Source organism: Danio rerio, chromosome 23 (assembly GCF_049306965.1).
Source record: "Danio rerio strain Tuebingen ecotype United States chromosome 23, GRCz12tu, whole genome shotgun sequence".
Lineage (NCBI taxonomy): Eukaryota > Metazoa > Chordata > Actinopteri > Cypriniformes > Danionidae > Danio > Danio rerio.
Genome location: NC_133198.1, coordinates 29,650,873 through 29,670,146, shown reverse-complemented (window position 1 = coordinate 29,670,146; position 19,274 = coordinate 29,650,873). Strand labels below are relative to the sequence as shown.

General features: G+C 35.0%; 1 protein-coding gene and 1 long non-coding RNA gene across 3 annotated transcripts; one reads left to right on the top strand and one right to left on the bottom strand.

Moving 5' to 3' along the window:
• Positions 1 to 76: 76 nt before the first annotated feature.
• Positions 77 to 17,939, bottom strand: zgc:158263. Of its 2 annotated transcripts, NM_001080679.2 has the most exons (13): positions 17,550 to 17,939; positions 15,236 to 15,331; positions 13,359 to 13,496; positions 13,132 to 13,260; positions 11,523 to 11,586; positions 10,577 to 10,722; positions 10,365 to 10,439; positions 7,921 to 8,073; positions 7,641 to 7,746; positions 5,883 to 5,986; positions 2,867 to 3,063; positions 2,465 to 2,787; positions 77 to 632 (listed from the first exon to the last, which is right to left on the bottom strand). In NM_001080679.2, the coding sequence occupies exons 1-13, from the start codon at positions 17,680 to 17,682 to the stop codon at positions 572 to 574; spliced, it is 1,725 nt and encodes a 574-aa protein (NP_001074148.2). In that variant the 5' UTR covers positions 17,683 to 17,939; the 3' UTR covers positions 77 to 571. The 2 variants fall into 2 exon arrangements, with proteins under 2 accessions (NP_001074148.2, XP_021325525.1); XM_021469850.2 differs by lacking the exon at positions 15,236 to 15,331 and having other exon boundaries at positions 17,550 to 17,936.
• On the top strand, positions 337 to 4,442 carry LOC141380501 (uncharacterized). Its single transcript, XR_012398561.1, has 3 exons — positions 337 to 2,781; positions 2,897 to 3,017; positions 4,072 to 4,442. It is a non-coding gene; the product is annotated as an uncharacterized lncRNA (long non-coding RNA).
• Positions 17,940 to 19,274: the final 1,335 nt, after the last annotated feature.

Sequence of the window (19,274 nt, the reverse complement as noted above, 5' to 3'; positions counted from 1 at the left end):
CATTGGTTGTATGTTGGTAGCTAACATTTAAATATATTGTGTGTGTTTAATGTATCTTATAATAAGAATAGTAAAATTAAGTTTTGAAAAGATGCTTTATTGGGGAAAACACATACTAATAAATCGTCCTGAACAAACACATTCCAGTTGCACTGTAAGAATGCTGACTGGAATGAGTCCACTCCCTTAAAACACGTCTGTCACTCCCCGTCTGTGACTGTCACTCCCATGTACAAGCCCAAGAGAGAATGTGGTGTCTCCAGAACAAATAGGACAACTCATCACTTATGTTCTGGAGTGACAGGTGCAAAAATTCTTTAAAAAACAGCAACAAATAGCATAGCTCAGTTTGCACTCTAATATTGCATAAATAAGTTTTCTGCTCTGCAAAAAAACGTAAAATCAATTGAATTATGACAGATCGGATTTTTTTTAAATTAAAAAATATATTGTAACATTTGAAATATCTTCCAAATGACATCACTGCTCTGCCTTATGCAGGACATTCACTCTGTGCATCCCTTTTCTCATCTTTCATATTATTTGCATGGTATTTCATCTGCTTTAGGTATTAAGCTCTTGTTGAATCCTCGATGCCCCTGGCGAAGAGCCGCACCAGCTGACCGTGTATTCTGTGAAAAGAAGGAAAACATTCAAATGAAGAACATGTAAAGGTTTTGGTTTGAAACGCATAATCATTTATGATATTGATATCATTAACTATGATCTGCTCGTATCACTAGCCAAATCATTAAGCAAATGCTAAACCTATCAAAAGTTTGTGGTCGGTGGAGTGTTTTGCTTGATTTTTGTTTAAAGAAGTCTTTTATGAAGGATGATATCTATAATGAAAGTGTATTTTTTAGAATGGTTGTAAATGTTTTAAGAACACTATCGAACAACATCACTTAATTTGTTTTGTTCAAATGAAAAATGATGAAAAAAAGTTACAGTATCAGAATCCAACTTGAGCAGAAAACTACAAATCTGAAGTTTGTGCTTTTTAATCAAAAGAAATGGAGTCCAGTATAATTAGTTTATTATGGAACCAGATCAGATATAATACAAAATAAAAAAACAATTTGTAAATTCAAAACACAATTCTTAAATACAACACAATTTGTGAGTTCACAAGTTAAAATCATAAATATTTTTGCCAAATGAATTGAATTTGTTATGAACGTATTTAGGACTTACAAATCAAATTTGTTAATTTTTTGATTGCGTTTGAAATTAACAAATTGGATTTGTTTGTTTTTTAATTGTTTTGAATTTTTAAATCGAATTTGTGTATTTTTTTTAAATTGTTTTGGATTTACGAGTTGGATTTGTGTATTTTTGAATCGTGTTTTGGATTTCCAAATCGAATTTGTGTATTTTTGAATTGTGTTTTGGATTTACGAGTTGGATTTGTGTGTTTTTGAATCGTGTTTTGGATTTACGAATTGGATTTGTGTATTTGAATCGTGTTTTGGATTTACGAGTTGGATTTGTGTATTTTTGAATCATGTTTTGGATTTATAAATTGGATTTGTGTATTTATGTATCATGTTTTGGATTAACAAGTTTGATTTGTGTATTTTTGAATCATGTTTTGGATTTACGAGTTGAATTTGTGTGTTTTTAAATCATGTTTTAAATTCACCAATTGGATTTGTGTATTTTTGAATCGTGTTTTGAAGTTACGAATTGGTTTTGTGTATTTATGAATGGTATTTTGAACTTACAAATTGGATATGTATTTTTGAATCGTGTTTTTAGTTTACGAATTGGATTTGTGTGTTTTTAAATTGTGTTTTGAATTTACAAATTGGACTTCTTTGATAATGAATTGTGTTTTGAACTTCCAAATTGGATTTGTGTATGTATAAATTCTGTTTTGAACTTACGAAGTGGATTTTTGTATTTTTGAATCGTGTTTTGGATTTGCGACTTAGATTTTTGTATTTACAAATAGTGTTTTGAACATACAAATTGAATTTTGTTAATGTGATGTGTTATAGATGTATAAATTACATTTTGTAAATGCATTATTTTTGAGACTGATCTGGCTCCATTGTTTTTCCTCAATTTTTATTTTATCCGTATTTTTTCTTCATTCCAGTTTAATGAATGAAAAATACGTAATCGAAAAGAATGAAGCATGACTGCCAGAGCAGCTTTGCAGATTTAATTTATGTGTTCATGTCCAGATATAGTGAAATGACACGCATACTTCATATTTAAGTCTCTTTTTGTGGTTTGATATTCATAAGCATTTTACCATTTCATCAATGTATTTTTGCATGGTATCGATGTTATTGCACATTGGCGCTGGATAATTATATATTTATTTTTAGAGTTATGATTTTTTTTTGGTGTGGTACTATGTTTAAATGGCTTGTTTAGTGTACTATGACTTTTTTGGACATGTTGGCTATGACTTTTCCAACTGATTATCTCTGAACTGACCATGAGACAATACCTGCAAGAGATCTCAGTCTGAGGCAGAATTTCTCCATCACAGTTCCACACTGATACTGAGCGAGGTTTAGTACAGCAGGGCCCGCACACAAAGCCTGGTCTCTTTAATCTACTGGTTGAAGTTGCTTTCTCTTTCTGACCCGTGAGATGCTGCTGTGAATGACCTGCAATGTTATTACTGCAGAGTTTCCCAGGATCCTCCAGTACTCTCTCAGCGGAGCTCTGAATTTTCTCTTCCTCCTCCTCAAAGTCCTCTTCTTCTCCAGGTGGTAGAGAAAACCGAACTGCCTTGACACGATGGACTTCAACAAATGGCAGGTCAAACTGAAATTGTAATTTAGAGATGGATCAGACTTTGTTTCTGACTGATTCGAGAGTTTCATTGTAAATCTTTTGGTTTTACCTGATCCTGTTTGTTTGTGTGCCTGTGCAGGTATGTGAGAAAGCTTAGAGGGTTAGTGTCTCGCACAAGGATGAGGTCTGCTGTTCCATCGGCCAAGTGAGCGGATGGCGAAAGACCCTTTGGGCTTCGTGGACATGAGCTTGACACACACGTAAGAGAGATGCACTTGAATGTGCCTTCAACAGTCACCCATTCACCTGAGATAAAACATTGTATTAAGATGCTAAATACAGAAAGTAAACAGAAAATGGAGTCTAAAACATTCTGCATGTTCACTTTTAAACACTTCCAGAGGTTCATCTTTTATGTGTAGAAAAAAAAAACTAATTTACGTATACACACACCGGATCCACTGTGTAAAACATATGCCAGAGTAGTTGGCGGTTCGTTCCGCTGTGGCAACCCCTGATAAATCAGGGACTAAGCAGAAGGTATACTGAGTATTACAAATAAATGGTACTTTATTGGCAACAATGGTTCCATGAAGATCTTATAACATCTATGGAATCCTTTTTTTCCCCTACTGTCAAGCTAGGGTGCGTTTCCAACAGCCATCGTTAGCCAACTGTGGTCGCAAGTTTCGTTATTGCAAACATAAATTGTTGATTTGGTGTTTCCCAAATCCATCGTTCCAAGAAACATTCGCAAACTGCATTGCAAAATTGTATGATTGCAACTACACCTCTGGAGCTGTAGTTAGAAACATAGTTTCTGGCTGTGTTCTATTCCCAGTTATCCCCCAATGCCCTAATCATTTAGCACATTCTTACATTTATACTTGGAATTAATAAAAAACAAAATCATTAAAGTCATAACTCTTGGGTGTAATTTGCCTTCAAAGTATTTTTACAATTCAGTTTTAGCGATCTTCATGTTTACAATTGCGCTCCCTTCGCAGTGCACTTTAAAAACATTGATGTCATTTTGAACACAACTGTGGCTCATGACGAAAGCTATAGGTGACCTATTATTTAAAAGCGGAATTTGTTACGTCTCTTGTAAAAACAAAAAAAAAAAACACAGCATACGTTAATGCTTTTAATTTATAGTGGATTATTTATTAAAGGGCACCTAGGTTACCCCTCTTTTCAGATTTAATATGTGTTTTGCATCTCCAGAATGTGTATGTAAAGTTTCAGCTCAAAACACCCATCACATTTTTCATTATACTTTTTACAAGATTCTCTTTTATAAATTTTTACCAGGGGGCTGTTTTGTCAAACTGCGCCTTCAAGGCTAGTCCTCCCCACCCATCGTTTCTACGTGCATTTCTGCGTCTCCTCCCTCGGCTGCATCAGACAACAAACAGACTTAAAGGAAGAAGACCTCACATAGCGTTTGTGAGAAACACTACAGTAAGAACTTTACCAATGAGCATTTGTTGTGAAGATGCATCAATGAGTCACACACAATGTCAATGTACAAAGTTCTCTCTCTCACACACGCACACGGACAGACAGACAGATAGCGTTTAGCTTTTTGCACGCAAATGTGATAGAATACAGCTTAATCTCCACTGCGGTGTGGATATCTGTTATGTTAATGTAGAAAATAAAACTGATTTATCATCCACAAACCGGGATTGAAGCGTCTTCCTTTATAATTTTTCTGACAAGCGGCTGTGCTGAAGTAAATCACTGTACTTCATGACACACGTGCACTATTTTAAAACATTTTAAACATGTGAAACTTACTCTTGATCGCATTTGATGATGATTGATGATCCTAGCAAACTGAACAGACCTTTTATTCCTGGTTGCTTTCAGCACCTCTGGTCGTGTTTGTATGATTATACACAAGACTACCAGGACATGTTACAACGCAAAGCTGTCAATCAATTCGGTGGGCGGGAGGACCCCACTCCTATGTCAAGTTGCGGTCGGTCTGAAAACTGCTCTAATTGATTCACCGTTTTTATGTTGTTAAATTGAAAGAGGAAAAAGGACCAAGTGTGTTTATATCACCCCAATATGACGGTCTATACACTATATCTACACATGTCTGTCCAAACAGCTTGAAAAGTAGATTTTTCACCATAGGTGCCCTTTAAGTATCTGTACTGTATATGACATGGGCCTGTTGGTTAGAACATTTCTACACTGGTTTGCATGTGTCACATTGTAAAAGTAGACTTTTAAATAATAATAATAATAAATAAACAATATCCTACTTTATAATAATCATCATCAATAATATTTTTTGTTAAAGTAGGATTTTTTCTTAATAAATTTCCTAATAAATAATAATCATAAAATTTAATTTCTTTATAAATAACCTCATTATATATATATATTAGAATGTGTTAGCTTTTGTATGTAATTTTTTTGTTTTAGAATAGAATATGGAATATTCTCAATGATATTTGTAAAGGAAACACAGGCCTTTTATGTTTTTACCAAAACTAATATTGGATTTTTTTGTAAATGCGTGTGCGTGTAAAACAGTATTTGCACAAAGAAATTATGGGGTTCTTCTCATAATGGAAAATCGTCTTTTAATTCTGCAAAAATGTTCTTTACAGTTGAAAAGGATTATTTAAATTATGAATATGTTCTCCACATTATAAAACAATGTTTTTTTTCTGGTGCCTTTATTTTTGGAGTTTAGAGTTAATGATCATGTCAAATGCATTTGAACAGCTAAAAAGACCAACTACTCTTCATCTACTGATGAACAACATCACTCCTCAACACATGATGAACAAGTACATTTAGAATCATAGTTTCCTTCCATAACCTTCTAATGTGAGATACAATAAACACCAGAGAAAAAATGGAAAAACAATGCATGTTAATACCAGGTGGAGACAGCAATACATCTTAATAGGCTGTGATCAAATCATAGGAAAAATGTATGATGGAAACTGGGCCTTCGGTGCTAACATGACAACCGTCATATAAAAACATACAACATATGAGGCCTACTGAGGCACATAGCACATTGGGATCCCAGTAATGGGGTCTCTGATGAAATGACACAGGCAGTAATTATACAGACAGGGAGCGGATGGTCTTACCCTCTAACTCTGTGCTGTATTGGCTCACATTAGAGCTGTAGAGGGAGGTGGAGCTGTCAAAGTGGGGAAACAGCCGCTCTTTGCTCTCTGAACACACTCGGCATCTGTACATATACATACAAACATACTTATTTAGAATAATAATTATTTATAAAAAATAAATATATATTAGTTAAGTATATTATTTTTAATATTATTATATAAATTTACTTATTTTCATTTACTGACATGTTTTATATTTATTACATAAGGTTACTAATTAATTTGGTCAGACTTTATTTAAAGGTTCAATTCTCGCTATTAATAAACCATTAACTATGAGTTTTGCCTCAAGCAACTCCTAATTTGCTGCTTATTAATAGTTAAAATAACAGTATGGGATGTGGAATCTGCATATTAAGTACAAATAAGCAGCCAAAATCTTAAAAATAGCCAGGTAGAGTAACAAGCCATTAGTTAATAGTGAAAATTGGTGCTTAAACTAATGTGTTATCATTAATTTTTAATTGTGAGTGTGTGTGCGTGTATATATACAATTTCATAATAATATAAGTATAATTTGATTAAACAAAAACATAGCAATATGTTGTACTTTTTTTTTTTTTAATAAATGTAGTCTAGCACTTAGGGAAAAAGGTGCGAGTACCCCGGAGTGCATTACATATTTCATCATTACAACATGCATGCATTGTGGTTCTCTTGTAAAAGCACGTCAGGCATCCATGTGGAAGTAAAGATATGTATTAAATAAACTTGTACATTTTTGCCGCATAAATTATTATTATCATATTAAACCACATACATTACTTGTACCATACAGATTACTTTAAAGACTACTTTTGGATTAATTTTACATAGGCTGTTTCTCATTTCTTAGAACGCAGAGAACAAACTTGCGCTCTTGTAAAGACCGGTCTTGCCAGGTGTCCTCGGAAGAACGAACTCAGGAGACTGCGAGGGCAGAGAACGCGTCCTGTGAGAAATGAGATGCTGCGTTCTTACTGATGGTCACGCGACCTTCACGCGTTTTAAATGGCAAATTATTTAAACAGTGCAGCAATTATAAAACGATTTATTGTTTTCCCCCTTTTCAAAATATATACTATGCATAAAAGCATTGAAGCTTTTGGGTGAACAAAGTTTCAGTGGAGGGGCAGAAATGTATGTGTTATTACTGTTATAACTGAAAGAATAACACATTGTTGTACACCAAAATTAGGCTGATATATCATGGAATATTCCTTTAGGTTAGCTGTCTTTGCTTTTTCTTTTAGCACTTCAGCAGCTTCTTTTCCTCCATTAGAGATAATATTGCTTAAAAACAGCCCCACAGGCATATTCCCACATGTGTTATGTTGATGAGGGAACTGCTTACAACACTTCATTCCCTAAAGATCAGATCATAGAGATGCAAAGAACCAAGAACCCAGCCAAATACACTCAACAAATCCATGCTTACTGTTACAGTATCAGTGTGAACTCTGCCACCAGCATAGCAACTATATCAGCCATTTCTGTGGGATTGGTTTCTGTGTATGTACCTTTAGTCATATCTTTTCCGATTTCTCAGAATTTTGAAGTGTTGTTTTATTTTTAGCCACCCAAGTTAAACCAAGGTCACAGACAGAACAGGAATTACTGACCATACAAATTGAACTATTTGTATTATAGCTTATATATATCAAAGCCATCCACTTATATCTAAACAAAATGCTTCTGATGTAATATTGAGGTAAAAAGATTACAGCATATGTTTACCCTGAGAGACAGCGAGTGTTGTCCCGTGGGCTGGAGATTTGGGAATCAGAAGGGAGATATTGCACTAGTCCCGAATAGCTTCTGTTACACATGTAAACCATACAACCTACAATGAAAACAAACATATATGGAAATAAATGAGCACAAAGAATGTATTAGATTTATGCGAAGGATCGAGAGTTAACATATTACATCCCTATAGTGTTTTCTATAACCCTATTAGAGAATGGAGTGTTAAACTATCTTTTTCGACTGATTTAAAGACACATGTCCATCATACCTGCATAATCATATCGGAGAGGGCCCATCCAGCGGTGCCTCTCACTCTCTTCCAGAACATCGCCATAAAAACCATAGCCCACCAGTGAAACGGAATAACGCACCACTGTGGACTGATCATGAACAGAACACACATCCAGAGGCTGAGAGTCTCCTGAAGAGTGAAACAAGGAAAAATGAAAGCTATTTAATGCAGTTTATAACAAGCTATTATTTTTGTGTTGAATGAGATGCATACGTGTATAGTACATTTTCTAAATGCAGATAGCTTTAGCCTAACTTTAAATACATTTGTTTATGTTTGTTGTTTATAGTGAATGTGATTTATAATTGGTTTGTTTAATTTGATTTTAACAATTTGTTGTGTAGAAATTTTGACTTGATGCAACTTCTATTCATCATTCAGGTTTAACATTTTTTTTTAATGTAATATTGCTGTTTTTTAAACAAATCTCATTCATTAAGATTTTAAAAGTTCAGATCTTTTTTTTTTTCTATTTTCTATTATATTTTGTTGTACAATGGCACACTATATTTCTTAAACATGTTTTGTATATTTTTAAAAAGTTCCAAGAAATAAATTTAAAGAAATTAAACTGTCCAGACATTAGACACAATGGCATTGTCTTAAAAATAAGTTATGAAAGTTCTGCATAAAGTTGACCAGTGGTGGGAAGAGTACTGAAAAATCATACTCAAGTAAAAATACCATTACTTGCCCAAAATGTAGTGCAAGTATCTGTTGTAAATATTACTAAAAGTATGAGTACAAAGTAGCCCGTTAAATAGTACTCGTGAGTATTATCAAAGAGTATAGAATACACAAGACGTCTCACTCATATACTTTTGAATGGTGAAAAATGTAACAGTCAGTATGGGGAATGAAGCCCAGCCTTCTAGTACAGGAGCCAATCAGGGATTGCTATATAGCAAATAAAGCCCGCCTTCTTGTACAGGAGTCAATCAGCGATCGCTGTAAAATGACAATTCTTGGAGGGAGGGGCTTGGACTAGGCATGAGTTTCTGCAGATTTTGTGTGATACGAACATTTAGAAATGAAACTAAATAGACAGTTGTTGTAATTTTATTGGTTATTCATATTGTTTAATGTAATCTTAATCTTGGCAAGTAGTTTTGGAGAATTTGATGTTTCCGCATTCAAACAGAATGCCCGAGCATACTGCCCAAGAGGCATTTCAAAGATGGTCGACGAGTAAAATGACTTGCCTTCAAAGGACTTTGGTTTTACGCTGTAAAAAGCTGATGCATTTACATGTATTTTAGGCATGTGTGTAAACCTAACATTCTGTTGTGCATTTAGTTATTGTTTCATATGTTCACACTTAGATATTGCTTTTAGCAGGTTTAACATGCTGTTACGGGAGAGACCCCTGAGCTCAGGGCTCCCACCTGGTCAGTTAGCATGTAAGGAGGTCCGAGATCAGATAGTTCTCAAGAGCTCCCCCTGGTAAAGCAGGAAAAGAAGGAGATGGGGTGGAAGGGGGGATTCTTCCAAAACGACAAAGGCAGTAGGGTAAAATCGGTCTATTTATTGTAGACTTGGATCAATCTGATTGGATTATTACTGATTACGGATGAGGGACTAGCCGTGATCAATCATATCACATGCTGCTCTCGAAATTAGTTTGTAAAACTTCACTTAAGTCATCAGTCATCATACAGTTGACATCTCATCAGTGACATGCAGTCTAATCAGTCTCTTGGTCATTATGTGTACATATTTTGGACTTCTTCTTGGACACTTTTAATGCTTCCAAACAGTTTGTTGCATTCATAAATAGCCCATGTCTTAAGGTAGTTCAGTATGATGTGATTGACTTTCTATATGCAATTTGATCGGATGAGAATTACAGGACTGATTTTTCCAATCTCCACAGACAGGGAAAAATAAAGTAGTGACTGCAGGTTGAAGACAAGTAGTGGAGTAAAAGTACCGATTCAGCACTAAAGATGTACTCAAGGGAAAGTGAAAGTACACATTTTTAAAACTAGTTAATAACTGACAATTTCTGAGAAAAAAAAGTCAATTACTTTTGAGTATTTGTAAATTGTTACTTTACGCCACTGCAGTTGACACTGTTGCCATGTAAATCCACAAAATTTAAGACCACATTTTTTTTTATCATAAAAGTAAATTATACAATGCTGCTGGAAGGGTAGCAGCTGCATTAAAAACAGTATTACCACTAGAGATGAGAAAGATCATTATGTATATAGTTTTTTAAAAATGTAATAAAATTAGCTTATGTTCGAAATTTTACTTAAGGTTGCTGTCCTGGGGGTCAGGTTGCAATCTTCAGATAACTGTGCCATTCACACTCATTACAGCTCTAATATAAACTTTGTTGTTATATTGTTTTTACTGTCTGTTCCATTTTTCTGCAAAACTTTACAGACACTCGTTAAAGATGACATGTGGATTACCAATGATGATGTGCAGTGCCGATGTCACAGGGTCGTTTATGCCCACTGTAGTGAAACACACACAGTCTGTAGAGCCTGTGGACAAGAGCGAAACATGGGAAGGTAAATTAGCACTCACTATCTCGACCGTGCATCTGAATGACATATAAACAGACCACAATAACCACCCTTTTCCGCACACACGTCAGTCACAGCACTATGCAAACACTTACCTGCTGGAATAACACCAATGTGGAGGTCACATGGCTGCAGCATTGCAGTAAGATCATTTTCTGAAACTCCCGCCTCCTGTTGCGTTCGTCCAATCACACCATGAAGCAACTCACTGAACATTCCGTCTCCGCCCACACATATCACTCTGAATAGAAAAAAAAGATATATAATTGTAGACATGAATTGAGCTTCAGAACCTAAATTTTGAGTATTGTCTGTAGGCTTGCTTGAAATATAGTGACACATAGTACTTTAGTGGTATTAATTTTGTATCCAGCAAAATATTTATTTTGTATAATTTATTTTGGAGGAGTGCTTTTGTATGTTTTTTTTTTTTTTTTTTTTTTTTTGCAACAACATTTGGCAACAATGCATTGGCCGCCCTTATTAAACTGACAGGTGGCAATAATAAAAACACAATGAATGAACAGTTCATTGCTAAGCAAACCACATATGCCAAGACAATCACAATGATCATCATAATATTATCTTTATGAAACTCTGTAACATGCTTAAACCAGTGGTATTTAAAGTGGAAGTCATTCCAAGTTTAATAAATAATAATAAATCATAAACATTCATTAAACTTTTATATAAGTCATGTAGAGCAATTGTCGTCATTCGTACTCTAAATGTTTTTTAATAAAAAGTGTTACACATACAGATTGCTGCATGAAACAAATCAATACATACTACATATATTCTATTTTTAATAAACATATATTCTACCATTAATAAAAAAAAAATTTAACAACCCCCAGACCTCACTAATTTCAAAACCCTGGCCGCAGTTATTTTGTGGTCTTTATGCAACACTTATGCTTAAACAACCAAAAAAAAACACAGGGCAGGGCCCATGTCACAAGAATTTTTACAATAACTCTATTGTTATTGCACATTCCTAAATAATTTCTCAGAAGTAATGAACACTGAAGGGTAACTCACCCATCAAACCCTGTTAAGTCTTTCTTTAGGATGTAGTCTCTGGCCTGATTTGCTCGTTCAGTCACTGTAAAACACAAAAAAAAATCTGTAATTTTATTTTGAAGCTTTCTATATGCTTTAAAAAGGGGGAATTATACCCCTTCATTGTGGTTTCTTTTATTTCTTTTTGGCTTGAGCTTTAGTTGTTCTGTTATTTTATTTATTAATTACCCTAACCTGCCTAGTTAATTTAACCTAGTTAAGCCTTTTAATGTCACTTTAAGCTGTATAGAAGTGTGTAACCCTCCCAAAAAGGGCATAAAGTATTCACACACAACACAAGTTCTTTGCTGGACAAAATACAGTATTTATTTTGGGCCACAATAATCAAGTAAACGTCAAACACTCAATTCATTTAAATACTAATTTCACTTTTATTTTATACAATAATCTTAAAGATTAAAATTCCACACAAGGGGAGCAGCAGGTAGGGAATCGAAAGGACATAAAGTTCATGATGTAAAGATTGTTAGCGGACGGCATAAAAATTATTAGGTAAGGCAATTAAAATGACCACCACAAGGCATTTAACAAGGGGTATCAACCGTAATTGTGCAACACATCATCATTTCACATCAACCCAGAGTTGTAATACACCACACCGTAAATCTCATAAATATAAATGTATAAATAACACCCATAAATAGACTCCACACAGCAATCAAATCATAAGCTACCATCAATACCACTCCAGCTAAATATCAAGCCGTCGTCATTTAACATTTCCTTTACGGAGCGTGATGCTAGCCTGCGCTCATCCCCCGTCACACGCACGCGCACACACACACGCACGCACGCACGCACGCACGCACACACACAGACAGACAGAGTACAAGCGCCGGGAGCAATCAAACTCACTCAAACTCCCGGCGAACAAAATGCAATGCACACACAATGACCCCGCAACGGTATAACTGTGCTGCTGGCCCGCTTACCCGCTACCGGACGTGGGATACAGCGATTGGAAATTCAACAGCGGCCGCCGAAACTTTAGTCCGGGGAAACCCCAGCACTACCAACTATCCCTCCCAGTTATTCGCTCGCGCACAACATCATGCCCACGTCCCGGCACGATAGCCTTGGCCAGCGGCTCAGCAGCACCTGCAATCAAAAACCAAGAAAAACCCCTCCTGACCCAGAAACTGCAATCGCTTTTAAAGGCTTGGACTCATTACAAATTGAACTCAGCTGTTCATCTCCTGGAAACGTCATAGACGCAAATGACGCCAGTACGCATCATCCTGGTTTGGGAAGCACCGCTTACAAGTGTCTTGAAAACATCTAGTTAGATATTATTTACTTTCATCATGGCAAAGATAAAATAAATCAGTTATTAGAAATGAGTTAAATGTGTTAAAAAATACATGTATATTATTCGTGAACGTATATTATGTATTTATATATACACTTAACTCAGTCTTTCAGCCCTCTTCCCTAGTCTCGATAAAGATCTAGCAGTGTTACTTGAGAGCCGTATACCTGACATTCACGGTGTATCAGAGAGCATGCAGGGGGACACTTGATAACTGCTCAGTTATTGAACAGGACAGACAGAGTCTCAGTATCTTACCCACAACATGAGAGCTGATGCCAGCCAGCTCAAACAGAGGGGACACTAGAGAGTGAAAGATCTGCTTCCCCCTCTTCTTTCCTCCGAAAGGATTAATGAACACCAACAACCTGTGAGGACGCGAGGGGCCTGACAAAGGAAAAGTAGATGAAGGGAGAGATGTTAATGAGTCATTAGAGAATGGGTCTAGATGGATGACTAAGGGGATTATTTTCAGCTTTACATACTGTGGGTTTTGAGCGCGGTTCGGTGTTGAGTGATCCATTGATCCCGGACGGCCCGGCTAGGACAGCAGAACTGGGTCCTGCCCAGACTCCACGTCAGTCCTTGTGCGTTACCTCTGCTATTGCGATTCACATGGAATACTTGTGATTTGGAGAAACCAAAAACAAGGCTTAGTTTAATTTATAGAAGTTGTATTTGATCTATATGCAAAGAATATCATTCAACATGCCCCTTAAATCAAAATGGTGTAAGTATCAATATGTTAATCTTATAGTTAGCTAGCCCAAAAATAAAAATTCCTTTTAATTGCTCGCCCTCAGATTTTTGGAACACAAATTAATGGTATTCTGGATGAAATTTTAGAGCTTCCTAATCCTCCATAAACAGCAATAATGACAACTTTTTCAAAGTCCAGAATAAACCCCAAAAAACATCCTCAAAACACACCATACGCCTTCACAAGCGCATTCACGAAAGAGCTGAACTCCTACTGTACATGTCGTGCTTGGTTTTACTGCTAACATACACATCGGATGCAATGCCAATGCATTGTGCCAAACAAAAGAAGTTGCATGTGGGCATCCGGAGTATATATCTGTGCACATTGCTTGTTAAAGCACTTCCAGTACTGACACTGAGGAGAATAAACTGTTTAATATGATGAGACATAGTAGCTTTATATTATTCCTGATGAACCACTAACCACATGGCATGTTTTGGTATGTTTCTGGAATTAGAAGGACAATGGAGCATTGATGTATATGAAGGACAAGAGAGATGTCAGATTTAATACAAAAGAACTTTATTTGTGTTCTAATAAGGAATGAAGGGATTTGGAATGAAACAAGGGTGAGTAATTATTGACAGAATCTTTTATCTTGGGTGAATTAACCCTTTCAGGTAATCTATAAGCTCCTGTGCTTCAAAACAATGACACTTTGCATCCAAACTTGATTTTTTTTTCAATTACTCCAAAAATAATCCATCTTATGACTTCAATTGTGAGTCTCATCAGATCTTCTGACCAATGAAATGCTCTCTAGTATCTGAATCGTCCCAACCCTAACAAGATGTGGCTGAAGACACCTGTAATCTAAACTACTTTGCTCTTATTAAGGGCCAGTCCCAACTATAAAATTAACAATAAGGACATTGTTTTGAAAATTGTTCTGAATGTTAAACCACAATAGAACTCAGACCACAGCTGTAATGATAGAGATGTGGAGAAACTATTTTGGCTGACTTTCATAAAGATATTTTTCCAAGCTCATAAAAGCATAAAGCAGAAATAAACAGACTGCTATCATTTGATGGTGTGAACAAGAACAGTTATGATTGTATTTGTAATTATCGTCCTATGTGTGTGTGGCCCTTAGTTGTAACAGTGTGATGACCTAAAAAAATGGGTTAAAACGCACTGTGCACTTGCACACAGTCAGCAAACAGACACGTAAGTCATTCAAAATTAAGTCTGCTACATAACTTTACAACAGCTATTTTATTTTTGTAATCAGACAGTTTAAATAAGCTTGTAAATGTGAAATTAGTCTAGTATCATGTTAATGTCACAAAAACTGCCTCAGCGCAAGTGGATTATATGCGCAAATATACCTCTTATACTTATCATATACTTAAGAATATACTTATCAGACTGATTTGAATTATGCACTGATAGTCTTACAATGGACTGGCTGTCATAAGATGCCAGATGCACTTTTGTTCATGAAATAAAACGCTATTGTTTTTTTAATGCTGTTTAAAATAGAGGAGCTACTTGATATGTCCCACCTTCTCTTTATGTTTTAATTGAAATTACATCACACATCCAACAAAGCTGTGCATTCTGAGGCACTTAAGGGAGCCTTTAAAAAAAACTTACAAGTAAAATCAAGATCAGTGTCTTCTACTTTCTTCTGGGGTTGGATCTCAACTCTGCCTTCCTTCACCCCAATCACCTCTGACACTGGCACTGAAACTGAGAAAGGCATACACTTATCGCTCTTGCATAAGTCATGTACCTGTTTCTCATATTCTCTACAGGCATTCCACCATTCCCACTCAGGCCGTTCGTTCAGTTCAAGGTGTACTGTTTTTATTGTCATGCCTGGACTGTGCCGTTCAACTTGTTTTAAAGTCTTAACAATGCAGACACGTTGCTAGTTAGGAAGGACATTTAAAAATGATATTCATTTGTCAGTTGAGAACTGAGTGACACAGTGATATGCTTTTGATTTATTCCATCATATTCAGCTATATATTAGGTTAAAACAGAAGCTTTATTATAACACAAATTAATTAGTTATCAAGGGAACCATGCATATTTTGGATAGAACAATAAGTGACTTTTTAATTTTTGTCGATAATTATACTAACAGTAGTGGTGCGCCTTGTCAAATGATTACATTATGGTTAATCATCTATAAGTAAGAATAACTTAAGTGAAAGATGCACTCTGTTAGTTTACATTGTATAGCTCTTCTTCCTCCATAAAATAATTAGTGACTGCAAATAAAAAATAAATTTGTTACCTATTAAAATAAATGTTATTGACTTGGCCTCATAGAATTGTAACCCACTGGAACTATTTGCATGACCAGGTTGATTTGGGGGCCCTAAGCAAGTCTAGGTATGGGGCCCTAGCACTGAAACTCAAAACGTTCTCTGTATCTATAGATGCTTTTTTAGATAATTTTTTTTGTAAATAAACTGCATGTAAAAAAAAAAAATTATATATATATATATATATATATATATATATATATATATATATATATATATATATATATATATATATATATATATATATATAGCATATTTTATATATTTTGATATTTAAAGGAACCTTTATCTTTTCTATGTAAAATTGAATGCAATAAATTAACGTAAAAACTATATACAGTTAATTAGCCATTTTAGTTAGATTTAATATAATTTGTTTAAACTAATTTAATTCACAATCAATCAAACTAATAGTTTCACTATTTTCCATATAAATTGAAGAATTGCTGTTGCTGTCTCATCATGTCACAGGTGTTTCGGACAGAAAGCAATATCGCAGAGATAGCTGTGTTTCATTGTTTGTCTTATTTTTACTTTTGTCCCCCAAAAGTTCTCAAAATCTTGCACACACTATTGCGAGCAGGCCGGCAATGTCTTTAAACTACTCACACCTTGCCTATGTGCAGTACGGAAAGAATGTTCCACTATTCATGGGGGCCCCTGGTTTTGAAAAGAATAAATTTAAAATCTTAACATTTATAGACAGATTTTACAAAATATGACAGAAAATTTACAAAAGAGCTTTTGGTCAGGGGCCCCCTAATTCCCCAGGGCCCTAACCAGCTGCATACATTGCATATTGTGTTCTAGTCTGCCCCTGTGCATGACTGTCAAAAATAACCAATTTTGCAGTTTATTTTTAGCTCAAAAACATTGTTATAATATTCTGGAGCTCTTTTATGGTAAGCTTTATGGTGGTCTTTTTTATTCTACAGTTATATCTCATTTATGACCTGTTAACTACAATTTGAGAACCAACCTGGAATTTTGGATTCTTATTTAAACCAAATAGACAAAAAAGTGATTTTAGAGGCAGATTATTGAAAAACTAAATAAAAAAATTACCACAATCAACAGTTTGACTTGTTGACCATGTTTTTTTTTTTTTTTTTTTTCTTTACCATCTGTTTAAATAAATAACAAAAGTATTGCAACAAAAGGGTATACACGTTATAATTATTATTAAAGTTAGTACGAGTTCATCACCGGCACAGCTGATCATGTGACGTCAACATGTCAGCGCCCATGAGGAGGTGATTTGCTTTTTTTTTTTTTTTTTTTAAGATCTTTAAAAGTGATATTAATTTCTAATATTAAATTAAATAAATATTATATTCTAAGTAAGTAATGCTAAGTAATGCATATAATCCAACAATTAGCTACTATTCATTATGCATTTAAATAATTGTAGTTACTAATCTACATGTAAGAGTGACTTAAAGTAACACTCGCAGTTAGTAATCTACCTCAGCTCCATTACATCACGTCATGTAGCTTAATTATTTCATATAAGCAACAGGCACACCCATAACGTGACCTTCACTGCACGCTTCAGCTTTTAAAACAAACGTAGAACTACAAACAGGACACCAAAACGTAGAAATTGAACAATCATTCTCGAATGAATGTCGTACTTGTTTTCTTCTCCCGGTTCCCCTTATCGATCTCAGTCCAGCTGAAGTACCATCCGCTCAGGAAAGCCCTGTAGCGCTTATTACCGATCCACAGACTGGATTCTACTCTCACCGAATCCATATCCGTCTCCATCGCTACACTCCGATAGTTTCCATGGGCTATCTGTTGAAGCTCATGGTGCCACAAAGAGCGCTCAGTGTTAGTTAATCCATGCAAAAATTTCGAAGTTTAGTCTCACGTTTAAAGAAACAAATAGACCGTGCTAAAACAAATCAACAAACTTAAGTTAGTTTATCTGATAAGTTTGCCCAACTCCGTCTGCCTCGTTATCTCGTGCGAAGCTTATTTGACTGTTCGTGTTCGTTACTGGGTTTGTCTACAACAACTTCGCTTCTCTTTGAGGCTGCGCACCTGTCCTTGAAAAATTAGCATGCTCAACACTCATTGGCTAAACTTAACATGAATATTCAGGATGTAACAGTAATTCGTTTTTTGTCAACTTTTTTGCCTATTTAAAACTTGACCATAAATGCAATATTTATTTACCCCTGTTTCATTAATTAAGTTAAATTTTTGTCACTGTAAATATGAACGGGGCTAATAAAAATCTATACATGATTATAAAGCAGTGAGGCCCAAGCTAGGACCCGCGGGCCAAAGTCGGGCCTTTTTATCATTTGATTTGGCCCGCCGGAGGGAAAAATTATTGGGAAGGGTTGGGGAATGCCTTTAACAGAGATTCTCATTTCTATTTTAATGTATCCTTTTGTTTATTTGTTGGTTTTATTGTTGAGCGACAAAAAGCAAACTGTAATTAAATGTATTAATTAAATGTTGTAAATGAATCAGATTTTTTTTTTAATGTACATACTATCACAACAAATAGGGGGAAAAGCAGAAGACATCAGCGTGCAAATCAAGGCAAATGCTGGTTCACCATGACTAGTGTATTTAGAATTGAACTCCATTGTTTTATAAGTGGAATTGATGGTATGGTTGTAATAAGCTTGTTAAAAATAATATACATTTTCGAAAACTTATAATGCATTAGTAGATACAATTGAAGTATCTTTATTGAAGTATATATTTTTTTCTATTTATTTTTTATTTTTATGAAATAAATGAGGAAATTACCCATGGTGACCTTAATGTAATATAGTTTGCTATGTTTACTTTCGGCCCACAACTCTCAATTACGCTTGGATGTTGGTCTTTCATAAGAAAAAGTTTAGGCATCCCTGTTATAAAGTTTTATAAATGCTTATTGTAAAGCATACTGCCGAAATGCATAGTTCATGTTTGGATAGCCTGCTGGTAAAACATTAGATGTTTTTTTGTACTGTAAGCTCATCTTTGCATTTTCTTTTTAGTTTTTATTGTCAACATGCAGTTGGTGAGACTGGTATGACCAGACAACATGACAGTTAAAATATTATGAAGTGTCTTTTTCAGTTAGCCTACAAGATGATCAACTCAGATTAGTCTGAAAATACATTTTAAACCTCTGTTGTCAAAAACAAACAAAAGTGTCAATCTTGTTTGACTACATTGAGAACGCCCTACTCAATAAGAAGTAGCTGTTTGTTTCGGTGTTATTATTTCTTAAAGTTGACTTTCCTGAAAAGCTGTTTAACCCGATTGACTGCAAAACCACAATAGTCTCTGAAAATTGCATCTTAAACAGAAATGAATTAATAGTTATTTTAATTGTCTACAGATAATAA

Coding starts and splice junctions, on each gene's coding strand:
- zgc:158263 (NM_001080679.2), bottom strand. CDS start 17,682: ATGGAGACGGATATGGATTCGGTGAGAGTAGAATCCAGTCTGTGGATC. Junction 8,074..10,364: donor GGCACTGCACATCATCATTG/GTAATCCACATG, acceptor TTCACTCTTCAG/GAGACTCTCAGCCTCTGGAT. Junction 5,987..7,640: donor AACACTCGCTGTCTCTCAGG/GTAAACATATGC, acceptor GTATATGTACAG/ATGCCGAGTGTGTTCAGAGA.